Source organism: Cupressus sempervirens, chromosome 8, assembly GCF_028749045.1.
Source record: "Cupressus sempervirens isolate cs-2001-9-10 chromosome 8, ASM2874904v1, whole genome shotgun sequence".
In the NCBI taxonomy this organism is placed as follows: Eukaryota; Viridiplantae; Streptophyta; class Pinopsida; order Cupressales; family Cupressaceae; genus Cupressus; species Cupressus sempervirens.
In genome coordinates this window covers 410,948,194-410,973,747 of record NC_143125.1, presented here as the reverse complement: position 1 = coordinate 410,973,747, position 25,554 = coordinate 410,948,194, and the positions used below count along the sequence as shown (strand labels likewise).

General features: G+C 36.6%; 1 protein-coding gene across 5 annotated transcripts in view; it reads left to right on the top strand.

Annotated features, from left to right (window-relative positions):
- The window catches only part of LOC149543011 (UV radiation resistance-associated protein), an 81,095-nt gene that overhangs the window by 10,082 nt on the left and 45,459 nt on the right, over positions 1-25,554 (top strand). For all 5 annotated transcript variants that reach the window (XM_089797943.1, XM_089797941.1, XM_089797942.1 and 2 more), the window contains exon 2: positions 11,472-11,678. In XM_089797943.1, coding sequence (XP_089654069.1) covers positions 11,472-11,678 — 207 coding nt within the window. The remainder of the gene's footprint in view (positions 1-11,471; positions 11,679-25,554) is intronic.

Genomic DNA, 25,554 nt, shown 5'->3' with positions numbered 1-25,554 from the left:
TTCGTATGAATGATTGTTCATTCAACCGATCATCAACATCTTGCAATAATATTATCTCAAAAAACTTACCATAGCCCCTAATGATGAAGCCAGCATATAGTCCATCATTCCAATACACACATAGTATAACTCAGCATGCATACAATGATTGAAATACCCTCTCAACAAAGAATCCACCTGTACATGATCTTCACACTTTTATGAAGATATCAAATCAGTCCAAGACTGTAACTAGCATCATATCATTTTATCTTGATGTGTCCTATGATACTAGCGGCGATTCCCTTGAACTTCAGCAGTGGCAATAGCCAATCTAAAAACACTGCTTACATATCAAATTCATCAAATCCCAAACACGATGAGCATAATAATTCTAGACTTAACAATTGATGAGAGAATAAAGTAAAAAACATAACAATCAATACTTATATGTCACCAGCAGCACTAGGTTCATACATTCCAGTTTGAATCCTATGTTAATCCTAGGCTGGCATCCTCTTTCAAGGTACTCGATAATCCATAATTGTGAGAGAGGTGAAAGACCTTGCTTGCAATTGCAACACCAACTCCCCAATGTACTTGATCGAAAGCCAATGAAAACCAAAAGCCTTTGAAAATTCCCACTCAAGAGCTGGCACCAAGCACCATATGGGCTGAAGATTCTACCTGATGGCTGTGGATTGATACTTCAAGATGTATGCAAGGCCTTTGGAGGAAGTTCTTCTTCTATAACCATATCCTAGGCTTAAAGCTCAGGATAATTTTGATAGGCCATGGAAATATTCTGCCGTCTATAATGGACTTTTCATTTTCCCTGGACAAAGCCTCTACACACTCTACTCTGGCCTTTTTCATAGTGCTCCCCATACATCCATGCAAAAATGCAAACTCCATGTAATGTCCCCTTTCGACTGTCTTCAAGTTGCTCTTAGTTTCCAATTTAAGATCTTATAAATAACTTCAAATATATGTTCTATTCTTGGATTATATAGGATTAGTATTTATTCTTAAGGGTTTCCAAATTCTTGATAATCTATACACATATAGGAAATGATAACTTCATATATAATATATGTAATTAAGAATTTTTCTTAATTGTATATTAGTTTGTACTATTCTTTATTATAGCTTTATGCCCCTTCTACCTTAAGTAAATTAAGCTCACCACTTATTATTAATATCCTTTTATAACAATGACCCTTTTATCTAATGTTCATTCCATATATACTTATATTAATTCGTTTGGTTTCCTTAGCACCAGTATGCAAAGGTATAATGCTCTACTTGCTTGCTTTACCAATTCCAATGTTAGTGGCACTTATGACACATCCACGGTTTCTAGGTCAATGGATGTCAGTGTACCCCAAACTTCACACTTCCTAAGTGCTCGTAAGGCTTGTTCACCCGCTCCTAGGTCTTCAATACACCCTTACATCCGATGCCTTCCAAATATTTGCAATTTTAAATTGCGTTCTGTGGCCTTCCCATTAATGACATTTGTAAAATCTGAGTTGGATGCTCATACGTTATTTCAATATGCTCCGCTAAATGAGATTCAGTGATGTGATTCCCTCCTCTGCCTTCGTTCCACGTCTTTACTTGCTAGTGGAATATTTGGCACCGCTGTTCGTACCTCCTTGTCTGATGTGTTTCGGTCAAATGTGATTTTTATGATGATCTTGCACCCCTTTTACTCCACATTAATATCGCTTATCCTATTTAAGTGGACGTGTCCCTTAAAGTCCTCCATCGAGTGTCGGCTGTAATGACATATTTGTTTATCAATTTTATGATTTGAGTTAGTGTTTGTTTGTGTTTTATTTATATGTAGTTTATTGCATAATTATATATATTGATTATATAATTATTGGTTAGGTTTATTTATTGGATTATGTTTAAGTATTTATAATGTAAATGCCATCGGTTAGGCATATATATTAATGTATATTACATAATAATAATAATTTATTAATATATATCACTAATAATGATTAATATTAGGAATAATATAAATTTATAATATTATAAATGGTACAAAATAATTACATAGAGTAAATGGACTATATATATTTATCTATATAGTTGTTAATAATGTTCCTTGTGAGAATAATCGATATATTTTATTCATATAATACATTATTATATAATTTTATTCAGTTATAATTTGTAGGATTCTCTTTCAAGGGGGGTCATGACAACAACCCAGTTATTGGAATACTCAACTTGATTTACTCCCTGCTCGAATCATACCAACAGACTCGAAAAGAACCGTCGGAGGAGAAACAAAAAGCTGACACAGACGAAGAGATGTCACTAAACAGACACAAAGAAACAGGTCTGAAGACACCTCATGAATAGAAAGTGTTACGAAAGTCAAGGGGCATAAATGACTCGATGTCTCTCAGCACAAAGAAACTAACGCCACATACACACAACGTGACTCTTTTCTGAACATTTCTATCGAATCACCTGAACACCCTTTCATAAACTTCCGATCTTTTCATTGAACAATATTTCTGAAAGGTTTGGAGAGCATCAACAAATCAATAAAAAAGGATCACGAAGGCGTGAGCGATAAGTCCAATAGAAGGTATCACTCCTCCGTAGTCCTCTGAAATGTCTCCCCAGGGAAATTCCAGAGACGCCATCTCACATACTACCTCTTTATGGGCACATAGATATTTCAGCTTGATGTCTCCATCAATGATGGTCAGACAAAGCAAATATGTGTACAAGAGATGACAGTTTCCTGTCAATAAATATCCTGACATAAATGTGCTGACGTGTTAGTTCAATCAGGATAAAATAATAATTGAAAGATAAATATATTTGTGTAATATATTATCTTAATGTTTTCAATATATTAGAGTATTATTTTTTATATATGATATATTAAAGTAAAATATATATATATATTTTAATATAATATTACTAAAATATTATATATCATATATTTATACTATCCAATATCACAGATTGACTAAACATTTGTTTGACCGCCAAATTACATGTTCGACTGAGTTTTGGTTGACGGTTTTTGTTTAAGGAATTTGTTTGTTTGTCACCAGGAGCCATGTACCCAATGGGACGTGACTCCATGGTGGAGTCACTTCCCATCAGGGACATGGCTCCCCGTCTTATGCTCTCAGATTTCTGCAAAGACATTGAACATATTATTACATCATTCTTCACTGTTTTCTGCAGAAATTGATTCTTCTGCAGAGATCGATTAAGTCTCAGGTCACCATGCATTACTCTAGCTCAATCAAATTGGGATTGCAGTCACCTTGGTTAGTCTGCAGAAAACATAAATTGTGATCACAGTCACCTTGCTCAGTCTGCTGAAAATATAATTCTTTAATTACTATGTTTATCATCAAGCATTCACCATTTTGATCTATCTATATTCCTTATTTCTGGCATTAAGATAAGAATATATTTATGAGATAAGTCTGTAAATCTCAACATGGTATCAGAGCAGGTGACTCCCAAGCCTGTTAGTAATAAAGGAAATAATTTGATATGAGAAATCTTTGAAGCTATGATCCCACCCTCCGTCCAGAGTTGCAGTCGATAACCTCTACAAATATAGTTGCATGAATCGAGATTACTACATATTGTGTATACGAGATTCAAAGGAAAATTCAATTTCCCTCTCTTTGTGGATTCCCCTAAAGACATGCATCTGAAATGTACATCTGGTAAATGTTTGTGGAGGGACTGCTCGATCCCAATAAATAAATAAAAGGCGGAAGCAACCATATAAGAAAGATATATTCCTAGCAACGTGTCTACAATTATTTGTTTATGAAGATGGTATCTGCAGTATTAAAATGTTTCAGCGATTAGTTTCCTTATTTTTCTGAATACAATGAAAGAATCTAATTTGATTATTATAAGGAGGAGCGATAATTATTTGATGAGGAACATTACCTGAAAAGGAAAGCAAAATGTCTATCAAAGAGTTACCTCAAAAGAGATGGAACATTCATTGTTGATACAGTCTATGTAGGCGATAACTGTAAGTCCTCTGTTGTTCTGCACAAACCATCACCAATCCGTGGTTTGACCTCAGCTTTGGTGGAGGCTCGCAGGTGAGGCTTCTGTGTGGTGTCCACTTCATTGCATGGGAGTCTTCCCAAGGAGTTAGACTATGACAACGATGATGCATTCCTGTGTGTCTATTTTGATCAAACACTACTCGTGTAGTGACATCGGCAAAATCATCTGCAACTTTGTAAGCATTTAGACGGATTGAGGATTCATCACAGTTGTACCTTAAATCTGTGTTTTAGACATCCAGCCATTGCTATGGTTGAGGAAGGAGGTTTTGAGGCAACGTATATATACTGGTGCCATGATTCCTTCCAAGCATCCACACATATCTGAGAAGACTCACTACTTGGCAGCATGACTACTTTGTGGGGTTGCGGTTATATCCAAAGGGGTAGACAATTGGAAGTACCAAGCAGCGAATACCAAATGCTGACATGGCTTCTGGTGAAATATCAATGCCAAATCAAACGATGTGACCATTTAAGAAATGACGTTCCATAGTGCCACCATAGAAGTATAGGAGGAAATGTATTCGAAGTATAGGGGCAACCCTATGATTCGACCCACTGTGACGTAGAGGACAATATATTGGCAGAGAAAGAGGAAACATCTGCACTTTTTCTGTTTTACGTCTCAATCAACTATTGTAATTTGCTCATCTTTTTAGAAGGCAACATCTGGCATGAATAGTAGTAACTCAAATTTGAGAGTTCGATCACCATTGATTGTGGATCTTGGGGCCACAGATTGAGTTATAAATATATGATGCAGATGGGATCCTTTCAGAGTACCGGGAGTATTGGTTTGGCCTTCGTGAAGCAGCACATGACAGATTGTATATTATCGAGAGACTAAGGAACAACTCTGATTATCTTTGCAGATCCTTCTGCCTCTTTATGTTTCATGTTGTAGGTACTGCAGGGTAAAGTGATAATATATCACTACTACAACATCAATTAAAATGAAAGTTTTGTGATGGTATGAAAATAAGCTTTAAAGGAGCGATTCAAATAAGAGTTTTGTCTTGTTGAAAAACTATGATTCTTATGCATAAACAATGTTGGTTATGTTAAGAATGTAGTTTCATTCGGATTGAAGCATGTAATTTATTGTTATTAATATATATTTGTATTTGTGAAATTATGATAAGAATAGTATATATATAATCACAAATATATATTGAAAGGAAACATTTAGTAATAAATAAACATCTGCTTAAAACTGCAGTATGTTTAAGCATTCTTATAACCCTTATCGGGTGTCATAACTATTCCATGATCTAATTCATATTATACCCGATAAATTCATTATTGCGATCTACCTTGAAACAATGTCCTTATTGAAAGTAATATGGAGAAGGTCATGAAGGGCCATGACTCCCTGTGGCATAAGCCACGATGGATTCATGCCCCTTAGTGGACTTGACTACAATACTCATATATATATGAGTTCAAAGATGCTTGTAATGACATATCAATCACAGCGGTAATACTGTCATTCACAGCAGTCTTTCAATTTATTATTTGAAGATATTCAAAGTATTGTTTCAGAACATTGATTCAGAATTTGATTTAGTATTTCATCATACCGGTAATATATACATTGACAGTAAACATAACTTATATTATTAGTCACAGCCTCAGATAAATATAATTGATAAAGTCTGAGAGATAGAAGTGGTATCAAGTCTGTGATAAAATTCTGAGGCAGTCTAGAATAAAAAGATTATCAAGTTCTCTCTAATATTGATCCAGATTTCTCAACAGGTTAAGAAGCAAATAAGAGTTGACAAGCATACAATTCGCATTTTAAAGACAACATTAATAGTGTTGTGATTAAACAACTTCAGGTGGTGATGCTTGATATTCTCCACGAATCATACCTCTGTGTACTGGTGACGACAGTAGTGGTGGTTCCAATACTTAGTTTGTACATAGATTTAGGTTGTTATAAACCAACATAAAGTATTTGTCAATATCGTGTGTGAATGGTTGTGCAACATTGATTGTCTTCATTAGAGGCAATTTTCATAGCATGAAGAAAGGAGATTGGTCTTATGTTGCCATGAGAAGGAACCAAGGGTTAAGCTAGTAGCTTCTTTGCTTGCCCTAAGGTATTGACACTTGTATGTGTTGGAGGATGTTTTTGCTAATTCAAGGCATGTGATATCATGTGGGTCTTTCATAACTGAATTAGATATGGATTTTCATCATAGCAACTTGCATCAAGAAAGATATTGACGAGTGTTTGCTTTTGAATAATGAGATAAAGTATTTTCATTGTCGCTTGAGTATTTCTTTTATTTGCTTGTTGCCATCAATTTCTTTTTATATTCCTATTTATCTTATAGAGTTATTTGCCATGTTCCTTTTTCCTTTGTCTTTGGATATGTTCTTTCAGGAAAAAAAGGTTGGTACTTCACACATGCTACCAAATATTGTGCAGAACTCAATCTTATGATGGTAGCTCTAAAGAAGTTTTTGATTGAGAATTCATCAGTCATCTAATGATCATGCCGGATAAAGTAAGGCCCTTGAAGTAAATATCTTTGATGATTGAGATTATGAGTATCCTTCTATAGTAAGAGGGAGTCTGACAGTTCATTAGAGGCAGCCTTGGACAAAGAGAGGGAGCAGATTGAAAATATGCTTCAGTCAAACTTTTGATGATCTTGGTTGTATTGATTCAGAGGGAGTAGACCATGTTGAGATGGATTCTCCAGTGATCATAAAGTATAGCAGTTAAAGGACTATGAGTCATGGGATAAAGTTTCATGTACGTAAGCTAGAAGGCCTTATGCTATTAGGACACCTATTGAACTAGGGAAGCACGACATGACTTGTTGCTAGGAGGTTAGAAGAATGATAATAGATTCAGAGGGATTTTGATACTTCATCGGAGAGAACCTTGTACTAAGAGGCCAAAAAAGTTGATATCAGATTCAGATGGAGTTTTGACACTTTATTTGTAACCTTGATAAGGAGGTCAAAAGGTTAATGTTTCTTTGTGAAGAAGAATTTCCAAGTGCAATCCTTTGTTTTACATTCTTGTCTATGAGAGATAAGTTTGAGGTGAAAGCTTATTTTTTAATATGTTTCATGACAACACCACATGACAGTATCCATGGTGACTTCATGTGAATGTTTGATATCATGCATGTATGAGCCGTCCCCTATGTACGTCATGAGGAAGTGACAAATTCCAAATAATTATCACTTGTATTTGCAGAAGTTATTGAAAGGTGACGATCATACAGTAACTTAAATCATGATATGCATTTTGTGTAAATGTTGAAATAGACCATGAAAGGCTTTATCTTATAAATCAACAACTAAGTGTTAGATGTCATTTAATCTACTGTTTGTAAGTTGCTTGTATAGATAAATGAAAAGTACTTGCCTTGATATTCTGATAGGCCATTACTGCATTGAATATCATTTAGTTGATGCTTTGATAGGCCATTACATTGAGTACTTAGTGAATATCATTTGATTGATGTTTGGATAGGCCAATACCCATGTTACCTAATATGATATTAAAAGTGTACTTGGTGAATGTCATGTTGACATTCTGATAGGTCAATGTCCAAATGATATTATGGAAGTCTTTTGATCAAAGATTTCCTTGATGTGTGATTTCTAAATATTACCAATGGTGTTCTATTTTAATGTGTTTATCCTTCTAAACTAAGATGGAGTGTTGATGTGTTAGTTCAATCAAGATAAAACTATTATTGAAAGATAAATATATTTGTGTAATATATTATCTTAATGTTTTCAATATATTAGAGTATTATTTTTTACATATGATATTAAAGTAAAATTGATATATATATATTGCTAAAATATTATATATCATATATTTCATACCATCCAATATCACCGATTGACTAAATATTTGTTTGACCGACAAATTACATGTTCAACTGAGTTTTGGCTGACGATTTTTGTTTAAGGAATTTGTTTGTTTGTCACTGGGAGCCACGTACCTGATGGGACACAACTCCACGGTGGAGTCACTCCTCATCAGGGACATGGCTCCCCATCTATATACTTATACATGCTCTCAGATTTCTGCAAAGACATTGAACACATCATTACATCAGTCTTCACCGTCTTCTGCAGAGATCGATTAAGTCTCAGGCCACCGTGTAGTGCACTAGCTCAGTCAAATTGGGGTTGCAGTCACCTTGGTTAGTCTGCAGAAAATATAAATTGTGATCACAGTCACCTTGCTCAGTCTGTTGAAAATATAATTCTTTTATTATCAAGCATTCACCATTTTGATCTATCTATATTCCTTATTTCTGGGATTAAGATAAGAATATATTTATCAGATAAGTCTGTAAATCTCAACAAAACGAAAGCCATTCCTGTCAATAATACCCATCGAAGATTCTTGCAATACATATTTTAAAATCCAATCTGTAAGTGTTGCAAATACCGTTGTGGTAAACTCTGTGTTGCCGAGGTCTCCCCTATATAGTGGAACCACCAATGCTCTTTTCCAGTATGTGAAAGTGTCTCCAATGAACGATCTAAAGCATATAGCCTCAACTAGGATCCAGAGGCTGAAGCAAGAGCCTTTCACCCAACGTTTCAAACAGGAGCCTTTCACCTGACAAAGAAGACTTGTTCCAGAATATGATTTTTCTGCCACATAAACATATTCTAGACATATGCATTTATATAAAGAATGATTCTTGATGATAAATGAAGAAACAGCACAGCACAACTTCCACAATACAAAATGGGCTATAGAAAATGATGCCATGTCATCGAAGATTCAACAGTTAAAAAAGATACCAAATGAAAGAGAAAACGGTTACCAACATAGATCACACAAGGGCCATCATCTACTTGAACTGCAATTTTGGAATGATGCTGAGTACACAACATGATGTCGTATGTTCTCATATCACACATTTCCACCATCGACGATGCAGACATGGGGCTCCATGAAGTCTGAGAGTGTCAAAATGGTTTGATTCACGTTCAACGATGCTCAACATCAATGCTCGAACAACAAACCAAGCCAATGCAAAATGCTCCAGCAGTTGAAGGCACTGTTCCACATTTCTAGAAGCAGAACTCAAGTGAACACATATATGTGTGTGTGTGTGTGTGCGCGCGCGCGCGGTTTAGCTCCATAACAATGTTACTTTCAAAGCTTTTGGAAGGCCGATTAGATTAAACTCAGGCAAATAATATTCACAACAGACAATTTTCAGTTGTACATACGAATCCATAAGATTCTGAGGGCAGAACATTGCAATGGTGGATCCTCTAGTGGAGAAAATGCCAGCACTGGCAATGAAAATGAAATGCTTCATCATATCAAATGTGGACTACGATGGCCTCCTCTTTGGCCATCTCTGCTCTGTCTCCTCCCAAAATTTGACAGACGGCAAGGATGAATCCGCCCTCTGGCAGGACCTGGAAGCCACCATTATTGGCTGCACAACCTCCGAATTTCTTCATTCATTCTACAATTCCATTGGCTGAATTGACCACGCCAAATTTGCTAGATTCAGTCAGTGAAACAAATGATCACGATCCACTCATTGGTTGGTTTGATGTGGACAGAAATACGCCTCTCAGACCCTCCATGCAAATCTGTGGTAACATCTTGGCTCAGAGAGTTGAAATTTTCTTAGTAGAGAACCATAAGATAGCTGGAATTGAGAATCCAAAAACAAATGCAGAGCTGCAAATATCCATTTTGCTTCTATATGAGAATTCAACACTCCCTCTTAATTGGCAGAGTAAAAATACTTTTGAGCTACAAACCTCACAATAAGACCATAACTTTAGCACTCCTATACTGCTGATAACTATCTTGGCTCTGATACCATGTTAGCGTCTTGGCTTAGAAATATAGATAAACAGCAATAATAGAGCATAAACAATACATGAAGGTCACAAAACATTTGTCCTGGGAAAACCCTTCCACTTGAAGGGAAAAGCCCAGCCACACCAACAAAACATTTCTTTTATTGATCAAGAAATGTTCATGGTACAAGGCTTTCACTTCATTGATTTACAATATACCAAGCAATAACATAAATAGATATCATAAGACTCTTCATCTTTCACATGAAGGTTTCTTTGAGTCCCAAAAATAAGACCCTTGATTTTTCCACACGTTAACAACTTAACACTACACGTTTTCATACGTATGCCTCTTCGCATGACATATGATACGTGTTTTTATATGATATTTACATATTTATTCTCACAAATGTTTCTTTCAGCTGAAGGTGACCATAACGGTCATAACAAACATATCTCCATTTTATAAGTGCAAAGATAAAGATCTCTATCACAGCTACAAACTTCAACAATCTTTACTAGCTTCTAATTGCTTGTGCACTAACTATAGTTTAAGAACCTGCTAAACCATTTGACAACTTGAGTTATATAGGAAGCTACACACCATACAATTTGCTGTTGAGTTATTTGTGAGTACTTGCCAAGTTTTCCTAAGTACTCTCTAAATTCTCTAGCTATATCTTAAAAGCATTTTTTTCAAAAAATCTTTAAATCTCTTTTAATTATTTTCCATCCTGAACAAATTTTGAACAATTTTTTTAGCTATGCAAGAATTAATTTAATTTCTTATGCTTTTAACTGTTTAACACTATTTTCCAGGTTATTTAAGTTTATTTTACTTGCTTTTGCATTCTTTTCAATCTGTTAAGTTTTTGTAAGTCTCAAGTCCAAGTCAAAATTTTGATCTACTGATTTTCCAAGTTTTTCAACCACAGCATTAGCTATAACCAGAAACTTTTTAAATTCTTGGTTGGGCAATAGCATGACTAGTTGATTTTTAGTTTGCTGCTGGTCTGAAGAATTTTTTCCCTAATCACTTGTGACGTATCTGAAGGCAAAATTAGTCTCAATTCAGTAAAATATAGCTATATTTAAATGGATTAACTCCACAATATTGAGGACACAAGGTTGTTTGACTTTTAACTCTCCAAAACCTCAAGTCAAACTGAAACTATCCAGCATTCATGCTGCATATTTATTTCTGTTATTAATATAAGAGGAGATCATATAAAATGGGGTTGTGGAGTTAATTCCTATTCCACTCGAAAGGGTAATGTTTAAACAAAATGTTCAGTCATGGCAACTTTTAGGCGGATCTAGATTTTTGTCAGTCTGCTGAGTGCATTTTTGTTTGACCTTGCTAATTATGGAACTTCTTCAAAGTATGGTTTGATTTTGTACTGAAATTTCATCGGAACCTGGTCATTTATTGTATTTCATGTCTATTTCTCACATAGGAAAGTAAGGAAATACTTAATTTTGTGTCAGGAAGAGTGGGAGACAGAATGAAAGCATAAAAGTCAGTTTATTTGGATTTTTAATTTATAAGTTTACTCTTTAGTGGAGCCGCAATATTATGCTCAGGTGCGAAAGGAGTCTCTTTCCCGTTCAGATGAAGTGGAAGCCATGTATAGAAAGCTGGAACTGCACAGACAGAGACTTGGGTGTTCTTTGTTGTCATTGAAAGAAATGTCACAAGAAGTAAAAGCTAGAGAGGAGAAGCTTGCAACTTTACTTCAATCACTTTCAGGAGCAGCAAAATCCTTGTCTGCTGCTCATGGGAGGTTACAGGTGAGAGATCAGAATGGTTATATAGTTATTTTTTTTGCAAGTTTTAATTAGCCTGGCATGAATTAAAGATACTTCGTGTTGTTAGTTCTTGTTCTCAGTTACGATGTGCATTAGTTCTTTTCTACATGTTCTTACACTTAAACTGTGTTATGATCAGCATGGGGGAAATTATTGACAGGGAAATTAAGCTTATGTGCAGGGGAAATCTTAAGATGAAAAAATGTGTAGTAAGCAATAAGAAATCTTCGACTGCAAATAATTCAAATTTGGTTGGACATATTTTACAAATTAACTTTTTTTGAGAAATTTGCTATTACAACTCAGTATTTCTTCAAATGAGAAGCATACTTCTATGCATTGTATTCTTTACTGTTTGATGTTTGACTATTTCATGCTCTTGTTATCTTTAAAATGACATATTTGGGAAAGGAATCGTTCTTGTTGAACTGAAGTATATCTTGTAAACATGAGTGGATTTTATGGTCTAGTTTGTTCTGTCAATGCTTTTACTTATTCTGCATTTGCTTTCATTTTTTAAAATAGTTTTTTTTACTCTAAAAGAAGAGGAGTAGTATTATAATGAACTGGCAGCAAGCCAAAGTCAGTCAATAATAGATGAGCTTCATCTCCCTAAAATGAAGGACAGTTGTACTGAATTAGAAGTTTAGTTAGGATCTGTGCCCATAGTTAAATAGATTGAATACCTAAAATAGAGGAGTATTTAGCATTTTCATAGGATTTTCTAAAAGAAAGGGGCATTTTGCACTTCAGACAGGTTTCTAAAAGAAAGGGGCATTTAGCATGTTTATAGGAGTTTCTAAAATAAAGGACAATTAGCACCTTGTTAGAAGTATGAGGATTTGTTGCACAACGTCGCTAAATAAATAGACAATGATCAGTCAGTCCTAGATTGAGGGTGATTGCTCAATTAGGAAGTTTATTGCCCACAGATTTCCTTTTCTGTTCCCTGCCCCTCCCTGTCATATGAAGCTGTATAATCGTTTATAAGGGTTCTTTGGAATGAAGAAGGTTCCCCCTGGAATTGCAAGGGAGGAGCTGTCGGCTTCTCCAGTAGGGGTGGCTCACTGAAGAGCTTGGGCTGTTTTATTTATTGGTGATGCTTGAACCGATTTTAATTCTTTTGTTTTTACAAGTATTTTTTTGTGAGAAACAACATAGAAGCAGATTCATGTTCCTGTTATATATTTTAGTTCATATTTGTGTATTGGCTGTAGTTAATATTTCCAGGTTCAGGTTTACAGCAGTGGTGGCTTTGCCTTACTTTCCTCATAAACATGGGACCTTTGTCAACCTCAGAGTTCCATTTTCAAAAAACAAATATCAAGTGGATTTGGAGGCATAAAAGCAAAACATACCTCAAATGCAAAAGATTCAATAAAGAATGAACAACTTTGCTGTATGATGCTTGATATGCACCACATTAGTATTTCCAACCGTGGGATACTTTTGATTATAACCCCTTAATGGATGTACCAAAGTTCTTCTCATAACTTTCTTCACCCCACCTGTTAGTTATTGGAAAGTGGTGCACTGTTTAATTTTCATTTTCATTCTCTCCCACAATATGCACCAAAAATTTGCTCAAGAGTCGGGAATCTTTATCTTGTGTGATGCTTTAGGAATACCAAATGTATTGTCATGTGATTAAGAAAAGCTTTGTTGCATTATTCCATGGTAATGTCTTTTTACAAGCAAGCAACGCACACATCTTGCCGAAATGGTCCACACTACAAAAATATAATCAATGTCTTGCTTAGCATTGGGAAGAACTCTGACAAAATTCATAGAGATGCTTTCCTAGTGCATCGTAGACATGGGCAATGGCTGGCACAATCTTAAGATCTGATTGTTGGGTTTACTGGCCCTGCCTAACTGCTTTATATAGAAATCCATTGTGTAGGAAGTATTTTTGGTGAGGCTCAATTTCTGCATATTGCTCACCATGTATAGTCTGGTACACCTTGCTGAAATTTGTTGTTCTCATAAACTTTTACAGACACTCAACAAAGAAAAGCTCCAAGTTGGGGAAGCTACTTAATGCAGATGAAAAAGGTGGCTTGGATAGTATATCAGCCACCTTGTTTGTGAGTCCATATATATGCTTGACCACATGATGGAATTGCCAATGGAATCAATCCCATCCATTTATAATGCTTAGACTACTGCAACTTGTTTTGTGCTTACAAGTATTGTTGGGGCGTATGATTTTGTATGAAACATGGTCTTCTTCCTCACAAGGTAATGCATCCACTTCTTGATGGTGGAAACTAGAGCAAATGGCTCCTTATCCTTGGTGCTACAATTTAACTCAGGCTCCCATTAATCAATAATTGTTGAGCTTGATGGGGAAGTCACAATAGGGTGTCCAAAGCATCCTTAAGCTTAGGGCACTACTTGCACCCCATTGGCCTCATGGGACTATCTGTCACCACCATGAAGTGGTGTGCTTGGAAGAGGACATCATAACAGTTTCTTCTTCCTTGTACTTCTAGGTCGAAGGGCCAATATGCTATCCCTCTTCGTCTCATGTGGCGTTCCACCATCCATCCTTCACGAGGTGGTGTACCTAGTGAGAACACTTCTACCTTCTCTCCCTACTTGTGCCACGTGATTTGCTGTCTATAATTGAGATCGCATTAATCAATAATCATTGAGGTTGATGAGGAAGTCACAATAGGGTGTCTAGAGCATTCTTCTTTTCTAAGCTCAAGGGCAGGGCACCACTTGGACTCCATTAGCCTTATGGGACTATCCGTCACCACCATGAAGTGGTGTGCTTGGAAGAGGACTTCATAAGAGTTTCTTCTTCATTGTACTTTTTTGCTAACCTCATGGTTGGTAGCAGCAAATTGACAGACAAGTTGGAAAGCATGGGGTGGTGTGCTCAGAAAGGACCTCATAATAGTTTCTCCTTGTATTCCTTTCTTAAAGTCATGGTTGGTTGTAGCAAATTGACAAACAAATTAGAAATCTAGTCATTCCACATAATTGTCAATATCAATTTATTAAGAATTATTCATCAAATACATAGTTACACATGTATAATTGGGCCCTAAAAGAATTAAACAAACAATCGTCAAAGCTTTAATTGTAGAAATTAGGAACTCACCCTGATATGTGATCTAAAATCTTCTCCTAGGAGATCATGTTCTCTGATGAATGTATCTTGCTCATGCTATAACTCCAAACTTGAATCAATAGTTCACCATGGCACAATACCAACAGTCCTTTCAACCAAGAATCACCTTTGAAAACTGACAAGCTATTGCTGATACCTCACTGAAGAATTCAGAAGTCTGCCATGGATAACCAAGATGTCAAATCTTTGATCTTTGTTAATGGAAATCAAATGTAAAAGTTTTTTGATTGTATACAAGAATCATGATTCAAATTTTTTCCATGACACTCGCAACCATTGCAAAATATCTTCCATAGCAAGTGATGTACCAACATCACCAAAACTCCCATTGGATCATAACACTTACTTAGCTATCTATCTATTGCATTGCGATAACCATCTCCTAGATGAAGATTACCCATGCTTCATACATAATCATATACAGTGCCAATGACTCTAGAGAATAAAGTTGGACCAGGATCTCCAAGCCAAGAAGACAAACAACATGCTAAAAGCCCCAATAACCATTTATGCACTCAAATTATCGCTCCTTTTATCCCAATGCAACATATTGATGTGCAAATGGTTACCGACCGTATCAATTGATTAAATTTGCATATACTCTAAGAAGTCCTAGGATGCAGACAATCCATGCTTGAGTCATTGTTCTAAGGAATAGGTGGTGCAACCCACACAATCATATGACTCAAAGATTTTAGACCATTGAAACATGCAAACTTATTATCGCATTAGTATACCTACAATGAAGATAACAAATAGGATATTTGTACACAACTCAAAAACTAGATCAACAAAAAGAGCCAAACGGGCAACCAGAGTCAAGGAACCAAACCATTGCTATACAAATCCACAAACAGACAACCAGAGTCAAGGAACCAAACCATTATCTAGCAGATAAGAATAACATTTTAACAGTGAACCACATCACCCCAATTTATCTTAAATGAATAAAATATCATAACCCAATCCTATCGACCACATACATGACTATGTGCCAATTCTCAAATGTACATGAGTATCCATAACACCATAATCATTATCATCATTTCACAACCAGGGTTTTGAAACCAAGTTTTGAAGATTGGTGGTTATGGTTTGCAAGAACAACAACCATAGTTTGCAATTTTTTTCATCATCTAGTGTTTTTTCTACTATTTAGAGTGGGCACTTTTTTCAAAGCAACTCTATAAATTGATATTTGTGTTTGTTTGATTTTTGAAAATGGAAGTTTTAATGGTGAAATAATTCCGGTTTCAACTTCCACACCTAGAAAGTAAAAATCCTTATGTAATTGATCCACAAGAGCCTAGGAAGACAGTAAATAGAAAGGAGAAACTTCCTATAGATGCTAGTAAAGTACTGGAATGGAAAAGTAAATATGATGAAGCTAGAAGCTAACATTGGTCTTGCTGTCTTTGATTCTAAGTTACATCTATAGATTTGGCAAAACCAATTAAGGAAATTTGGGAGAATTTAAATACCCTATTTGGAGCGACAATAGATAATGCAATTTTTTCTTTGAAGCTTCACCTTTTCAATTTCAAGATGATTGTTAGAGACACTATGTCAAGCCATGTGAACTATCTGAGATGTCCTCATTGACAATTAGCAAAAGTCAATGGTGGAGTGAATGTGAGGATGTTAATGCTATTTTACTTAACAATTTATCTTCATACTTCAGCAATATCATCTTTACTCTTAGTCAACTTTCTTTTGGAAGGTTGGAAGATATGATTTCAGCTCTCTGAGCTGAAGAGAAGAGAACCAAAATATGTCCTCAAACAAAGGTAGCATCATAATCAAATCATAAATGATCTGATAAGGACAATAGTGGGTCAAAATGCTACTATTGCAAGATAATAGGGCACACAACTTGGAATTGCGCGCTTGAGTGAACAATGTTTTCAAAGGAAAGCTCAAAGGAGCTAATGTAGCTATTTTTGAAGACCCTTTGGAGGTTCACAATGGTGAACAAGATGATAAAGGAGTCTAGTTCTTTGTAGATAGTTAGGAAGCCAATGTAAACAAAGCTCAAACTGGATGGTTGCTTGGTTAGGTTGGGTTCTAGGAATCATACCCTGAGGAGGTTTATGAGACAACTTGACAGAGCTTTATGAGTGTAGCTTAGTGTGGATTGTTGTCTAATGGTTTGAGAGATCAGTGATTCGAGAGCTTGTGGTGGTGTAATCTGGGAACTTGGAAGTTGAAATTGGAAGCTACACCTTTGTGAGGGTTCGAGGCAGCTTGTTGGAGTTCTACTTGGTGTACGGTATGTTTTCAAACAAGAGCTTTTGAAGAACAGAAAATTCATGTTTCTAGGTGTTATTATTTCAATGATTTATGTTAGTTTGGTTTGTTTTAGTGCAATAAGTCTTAGCCATAATTATTTTCATGGCATCGTTGACCAATGGAGTCTTTCAAAGTATTAAATGAGATGAATATTAGATCCCCCCCCCCCCCCCCCCCAAATCATGGAGTTTCTGAGATGGGTACATTTCAGTGATAGCGGGATGCCTCCAAAATGTCTCTTTGCACTACCCCCATGTCCGCCATGTTTCTTCATTGACTCGAGGACATTTCCCTTGATTTCAAGCCAATAAGAGATACTTCCTTCAGAGAAGATGCCATTGGGGGATGTGTCAAAATTTCAACCAGAAGAATATAGGAATGCAATCACAGAAGTAAAAATAAATAACAGCCAAAAACTTGTAGACACCAAGAAGCATCCTGGGTAAAACCCTTCTCAAAGAGGGAAACAACCCAGCTCACCACAAAATCAATCCTTTTATTATAAACTTCAAAACATAATTACAATGTCTCTGCCTCTGATAGAACTAAAGCTCCATGATCACTAATTGATCAAGATTTATAACTACAATCAAAATGTAGAGAGAAATATGACTCCAGTGAACAGAATTTATTATAAGATGATTAACACTGCTGAATATAATAATATGACTTCTATGACCAGAGAGCAATCAATACTGCTGCCATCACATACACACCAAATCTGGAACTTTCAGACAATGACCACGACCACCTGAATATTCACACAAGAACTTGCAGATAACAATCAATAATCATTAGAAAGCTTCAAAACATCAAAAGGAATTCTTTGACTGCAATAATTGATCAACAGAATGGACTCACGATGAAAAAACTATTGCACACACCGAAAGAATGCCTTTCGGAATTGATTCAATAATAAGTATCCAGGTGGAGGTTGACAAATAACTTTTCATATGGCTTGCCGTTTCTAGGAATGATCTTGCTGTTTCATATATCTTGACGTCTCATTGTATACAAATGATAAATTAAAAAATATGCACAATGAGAACCAATAAAAGAATATCCAGAAGAGCCATGATATTAAATAAAATTGAGAAGGAGCCACATTAACTTTGAATAAGTAAGTTGACCCAGCAGATATGTGAATCATACTCAAAATATGATGACGTTGAACAACACTAAGACATAGTTTCAGCAACCTTGACATAGAACTTAGCATGAAAGGTCGAACGATAATAGGAGCATAAACATGAACTTCATATACAATGCTGAGCATAAGAATGATAATAACCTTTTCAAATAAAGATAGGAGCAACCAAAATATAGCCAATGAAATGTTGTGTCGTTTTCACACCATCACCCCATTGCAAATGGGGACCCCCCATTTTTTTGCTTTAGCAAGTAGGAATCGTTGCCTTAGGTGGTTTTGGTTGGCAACATTTTTTCAAGTCTCTAAGTCCGGGGTGAGTTTGAGCAATTTTGGCTCGCTGGGAAATAGTTTTGTTCGGGGTTTGGATGAGAGTTTTGCGGCCTTCCGAGGTTTCTTCTTAGCCCAAGTCCAAGTTGGTGGATAGAATTTTAGTCCAAATGAGAAAGGTTTGCATGTTTGAGAAATAGGAGAAGGATGGTGAACATACCATACTTGGGGGAATTTCCTAAAGCTAAGGATTCTTCCGGGTGGAAATTCCTTGCTAAGGATTTTCCACTAGTGGGAATTCCTAATGCCAAGGAATTTCCACCACATTAATTCTCCCAAATTCCACCATCCTCTAAGGCATTTAAAGATTGATTTATGGCATGAAGGCAACATCATGAGCAAGAATAGACCAAGTAATCGCCAAGGAAAGTTGAAATAAGGTAAAATTTGAGAAAATCCTAGTTGGTGTAAATTCCTAATGCTAAGGATTCTCCCCAGTGGAGTTTCCTGTTGCTAAGGATTTTCCATCACTTTTTTCGCCTTTTCGTTTTTCATCAAAATGCATTTTAGGCAAGTGTTGGGATAGAGGAGGTTGAGTTAGGATGGAATTAAGCGACAATGGTGAAGTTTGGAAGTTTTACAGACAAGGATAGATTACACCTTGTTCGGTGGAATTTTCGACACTAAGGATTTTCCCAAGTGGAAATTCCGAACACAAAGTGCCCATTTGGTTGCTGGAATATGATTTGAGAATTGGCATTCAGAATCCTGACTTTGGGATTCTGGAACTTGAAATCTAGATTACGGTTTTTGTAATAACCCCAATAGATTATAACTTCTTCAAACACCAAAAATCTTTATACTTCAGTTGTTTGACATTTCGTCAAACACTTTGCAAGCAAGGGTCATCTGATTGATATAACTTTTCAGATTGCTGCAGTGATTCTTGTTTCGATTTGCTTCAAAGAGAATGCTTACAAAGACTCCAAATTGTCTAAACAATGTCCTAACATAAATATGGAACTAATTTTGGCAATAGTGAATGCATATATGAGTTCTAATCATGAAAATGATCACCTACAGCCAACTGGTATTTTAACAAACAGTTGGTATGCAAGCTAACTGGCTGATAAAAAAAATGATATATTAACGCTCAAAGACAACTATTAATGACCAGCAATTGTATCTCCTTAATTGAGAATGAGTATCCAATACAATATTCATACTAAGTTAGCCAAGACTCTTGGCATTTACAAAGATATCAAAATATGATGATTGCTGGTAAAGTAATATGCACCTACAGCTGCCAATGAAAACTAATGCAACCCTAAATATCTAACTTCAATACTCCCCTATAGCAGTACGCTAATCACATGCATGATTAAATACAACTAAAGCCATGGATTGCTGATACCATTGTGAGGAATGTAAAAATGAATGATATATCTATTAATGAATGATAGGTTTGATACGAAATGACAATTACAACAGCACTCTATAGTGAAAGGCAACTATGAAAATACACATCAGACTTGGCATATGAAGTCGCCTTTGAGAATAGATGTATTGCAATACCACTGAACATAAAATAACCTCCTCAAATGCCCAAGTCGCGCCTCTCTAGTTGCCGCCCCTGATTGTAGATGGCTGTAATAATTTTCTTTGCTTTTTCGGATTGCTTTTTTTTTTGGATTGCTTTTCCGGACCTGCTTTTTTGGCCTGCTTTTTCGGCCTGCTTTTTTCGGACTGCTTTTTCGGCCTGCTTTTTTCGAATTGCTTTTTCGGCCTGCTTTTTCGAACTGTTTTTTTGGCCTGCTTTTTTCGAACTGTTTTTTCGGCCTGCTTTTTCGAACTGCTTTTTGTACTCAAATATTTTTTCTCAATGTAGCACAAATAGAAGACTAAAGTATCTTCCTCCCAGCTGCAATAATTCAAGTGATATTTCACACCCTCAAAATCGCGTACCAATTGAGAGTTTTCATTCTCAATGGCCACAAATATTTTTTCTCAATGTAGCACAAATAGAAGACTGAAGTATCTTCCTCCCAGTTGCAATAATTCAAGTGATATTTCACACCCTCAAAATTGCGTACCAATTGAGATTTTCATTCTCAATGGCCAGTTGTGACTATTGCAGAAACCTTAGGCTCCACAATGCACATCAACAAACATCAACATCAACAACAACAAATTTGGATGATTAGAATGAAGCCCGGGGTGCCTATTTATTCTTTTCTCTCCACTTTCTCGAGAAGCTTCTAGAACATTATTTTATTTTATCTATTAAGTGACTTTATAAAATATTTTGTAAAGTCACTTTATTAAATTAATTAAATATAAAGTTACCTTTTAATATTTTTTTATTTGATAACTTTATAAATAATTAACTTAATACCACTTATTTAATTAATTAAAATAATTAATTAGTCATCCTCATAAAATATTCATTATTTTGGACAACCTAATTAATTAAATTAATTAAATCAAATTGCCTCCAAAAATGGGGACATGACAGTCCGCCCTTCCTGAAATTGCTTGTCCCCAAGCAATGGCTGAACAATAAACCAATCAATCCGCCTGGATCCCAAATGTAGTCATGAACTATACTGCTATCAATCAACACAAGCTCCTGCAATATCCTCTGCAATATAACCAAGAGGAATCCATAATCAAACTGACAATTATAGCTCAACCAAACTCCAAAATACAATTGCCAACACAATAAATACCATCAACGCATCCCACTGGCCTATACGGAATGTACAATCCAATTCTACAACAATGGTGAACGCTTCCGAATGAAACTGTACCAAGTATGGAGAATCCACACACTCTACAACTCCTGCAGTCAACACAACTCTGTAGATCACCGGCCACTGTCTCATAACCATAACTCCCATGCACTGCTGATGGTGAAAAGACATCACAAGATAAACAGCAAGAAATGGAACCCAAACCAAATTTTCCTGCCATCAACTCCTCAACACAAGGATCAAATACTAACTGATGTACACACCCTATAGTATAATGTTGATAAAAAGAACCAACCTCAGTCAACAGCTCACCATGAACAAGTGATACAACCCATTGTGACTGATCACCAGCTAAGTTAGGAGATGTCATTGCCAAAGGAGTAGAATCAATAACAACAATTGCTGAAGCATCACTCCCAAACTCCTGCTCTAAGTCGTGTATTATCAAGCTGTCAACCGCAAAACCTATTGCCATGTCATGCTCATCACAACTCTCATCCCGAGACGTCAAACCGTCCCATAACTAATGACAAGCACTAGGAACCAAAGTACATCTCTGTATCATCATCTCATCAACATGGTCATCAAAGGTAAATTGATGAACATACCTCACAGTGTAATGCCAATAGAATGCGCCAATCTCAGTCAGTGGCTCAGACTGCAATCCAGATGAAACTAACTGCAATCGATCACTAACCAAGTTGGAACTGACTACTACCTCCGAAGACATCGCCAAGGGAGTAGTATTACTAGTAGGAACCATGCCAACTGTCGGCTCACCAACATCACACATGATCTTTGATACAACATCTCTAGTCTCCGTGCCATCAGTACTAGAGGCCACCACCATGTCAGGCATACAACAATTTGCTGCAGCACCCAACTCAACTGAACCTGACTCTAGTGGGAACGAACTTGATATGCCAATGTTAGTATCAAGGATGGATGCATCCCCATCTCCACTGTCTCTGATAATTTCGACCATGGACATCCTCGGATCACCAGACACCATAGCTTGTGACTGTATAGAATCTGGTAAAGACTGCAATCGCTCTAACTCCATGGTCACCTTAGCCAAATGAAACTGTGACTCCTCGAAAGCCAACTGTGTACTCTCAAGAATCTCAGAAGTCACCTCGAGCTGCTGAGTAAGCTCACTCACCTCATCTTCCTTGGCCAATAATGCATTGTATGTTGTACTCCCCCACTCCATAAGATAATCTCTGTCGGCTACCAGCTGCATATAATTCTGTCTTAGAATCCGAATAGCCTCCCATAAAGAGTGGATCTCTGTCAAAGAAAAATAACTGTCTCCCTGCTCATCACTAGTAGGAGAACCCCATCCATAAACTGCTAACAACTGACGAGCAACATCGAAATGCTGGCAAACTATAGCAATGTCTCGCTCATTAACTCTCAACTGACTAGACACATGATGGCACTGGTTAGACTGTCTCCTACAAACCTCCTCTGACGCACTGTCTAAAGGAGTATCCTCAAAGTTACTGGTCTCTAGAGTATTACCACCCATATCCTGCGAATCAACTCCAAAGCTCATATCAACATACGTAGTATCAAAGTTTGTAGCACTGCTATCCAACTCCTCTGTACCAAAAGAAACTGCCAAGGGAACTAAGTCTTCAAAATTGTCCACTGCATCCTCCTGGATGTCATCAATGCCAATATGACCCTGGGACTTATCTGTACACACTGCCAAATATGAAAGATCATCAACACATTCCAACAAGAATGGTCGACTGGATATATGAACAAAGCCCAACACCGGTGAATAAAAACTAATACCAACATCAAACAAGCTGCTGGCACAAGAAAAGACAACACCGTGCAATCTGCTAATCAAATCCATGATAGCACCCAAACAATCACTGCTACCAAAGAGTGATAAAGATCTCCAGTCGACTAAATCCCAAACGCCAATATAACAATCTCGAATCCATATCCGTAAACTAGAATCAGTTGGTAACTCAAGCAAACTCCTCACCTGAGTAATATGACTAATACCAACTAACTCCACATACCTGTCTGACATTTTCCTTGTATCCTGAATGTGAATGCAAGATGAACTCACAACATTATCAACGACCACATATGATCCGCCTGCCGCAGAAAACTGAGTATCAGGAGTGCAAGATGAAACTAAGCTCAGCTCCATGCCATGCTCATTCCCATGTCTCTCCTAGTCCTGTAATGCCAATGGAGTATTCATCCAAGAAGCTCGAATGTCCTCAAGTTCGCGAGAAAGCCTGTCAACTTCCCCCTCCTTTCTCCTCAAGGCATCTGAATAGTCTCCGATAAGGCTAACAAGATGGTCACGATCTGATAGAAGATATAAATAATTCAACTTCTTCGTTCCCATTCCTTCGCTAATCGCCTGTAAGTCAACACAAGAAGACTTTGCCTGAACTCCCTCGTGTTTACCCTGTAACTAAATCATCCGAATGTGATCCTCTATCATATCCCGCATCTTGTCATGATGAGATAATGAAGTCACAATACTGTCTTTGCTCACCTTCAGCTGGCTGGACAAATCATGTGAAGTACTACCAGCCTCAACCTCATGTGACGAAGCATCTATCTGTGCCTGATACTCTCTCTCAGCAAAGTCATGAATGCTCAATGTCTGCTCGTCTCTACCAGGTATCTCACCATCATGCACAACAACATCCTTATAATCATCATCTGAACCCACTATGCTGTAGTCACTGCCTGTTGGAACCAAACCATCCTGAGTACCTGAGACATCACCCTTTGGCAGCCTATATACAACTGTCTCAACTTGAGTACCAAGTTGACAGTTACTATCCATCAGCGTAATATCCTTCACCACTTCTTCCTGTGGCTGAACTGAAACCTTTGACTGGTTGCAAACTTGTTTCTCAAACTCCTCATTAAGGTTCCTAGTAACATCTCTCACTGTATCAGTCAATGCTTTGCGAGAAGATTTGCCAAATCGAAATCCAGTCGACTTATCCACCTTAGCTGGGTCGGACAACCTGTCATTTATACGGTGGTGCTTGACCAACAGTTCAGACATGTTATGCCTTATTTTCCTAAGTTCATCTCGAATGTCTGAATAGCCATCCTTTCCACAATTCCGACTCTGGATACTGTGTCTATCAATTGTCCAAGATTGTGTCCTCAGAGACTTTGTACTGTACCTGTCCATTCTAGATAAAGTAGAGTGCTGATCACTCATGTAAGTCGGTTCTCACCCCACAGGATGGCAAGAAAACTGCTCTGATACCACCGTAATAACTCCAATAGGTTATAACTTCTTCAAACACCAGAAATCTTTATACTTCAGTTGTTTGACATTTCGTCAAACACTTTGCAAGCAAGGGTCATCTGATTGATATAACTTTTCAGATTGCTGCAATGATTCTTGTTTGGATTTGCCTCAAAGAGAATGCTTACAAAGACTCCAAATTGTCTAAACAATGTCCTAACATAAATATGGAACTAATTTTGGCAATAGTGAATGCATATATGAGTTCTAATCATGAAAATGATCACCTACAGCCAACTGGTATTTTAACAAACAGTTGGTATGCAAGCTAACTAGCTGATAAAAAAAATGATATATTAACGCTCAAAGACAACTATTAATGACCAGCAATTGTATCTCCTTAATTGAGAATGAGTATCCAATACAATATTCATACTAAGTTAGCCAAGACTCTTGGCATTTACAAAGATATCAAAATATGATGATTGCTGGTAAAGTAATATGCACCTACAGCTGCCAATGAAAACTAATGCAACCCTAAATATCTAACTTCAATACTCCCCTATAGCAGTACGCTAATCACATGCATGATTAAATACAACTAAAGCCATGGATTGCTGATACCATTGTGAGGAATGTAAAAATGAATGATATATCTATTAATGAATGATAGGTCTGATACGAAATGACAATTACAACAACACTCTATAGTGAAAGGCAACTATGAAAATACACATCAGACTTGGCATATGAAGTCGCCTTTGAGAATAGATGTATTGCAATACCACTGAACAGAAAATAACTTCCTCAAATGCCCAAGTCGTGCCTCTCTAGCTGCCGCCCCTGATTGTAGATGGCTGTAATAATTTTTTTTGCTTTTTCGAATTTGCTTTTTCGGATTGCTTTTTTTTCGAACTGCTTTTTCGAATTGAAATATTTTTTCTCAATGTAGCACAAATAGAAGACTGAAGTATCTTCCTCCCAGCTGCAATAATTCAAGTGATATTTCA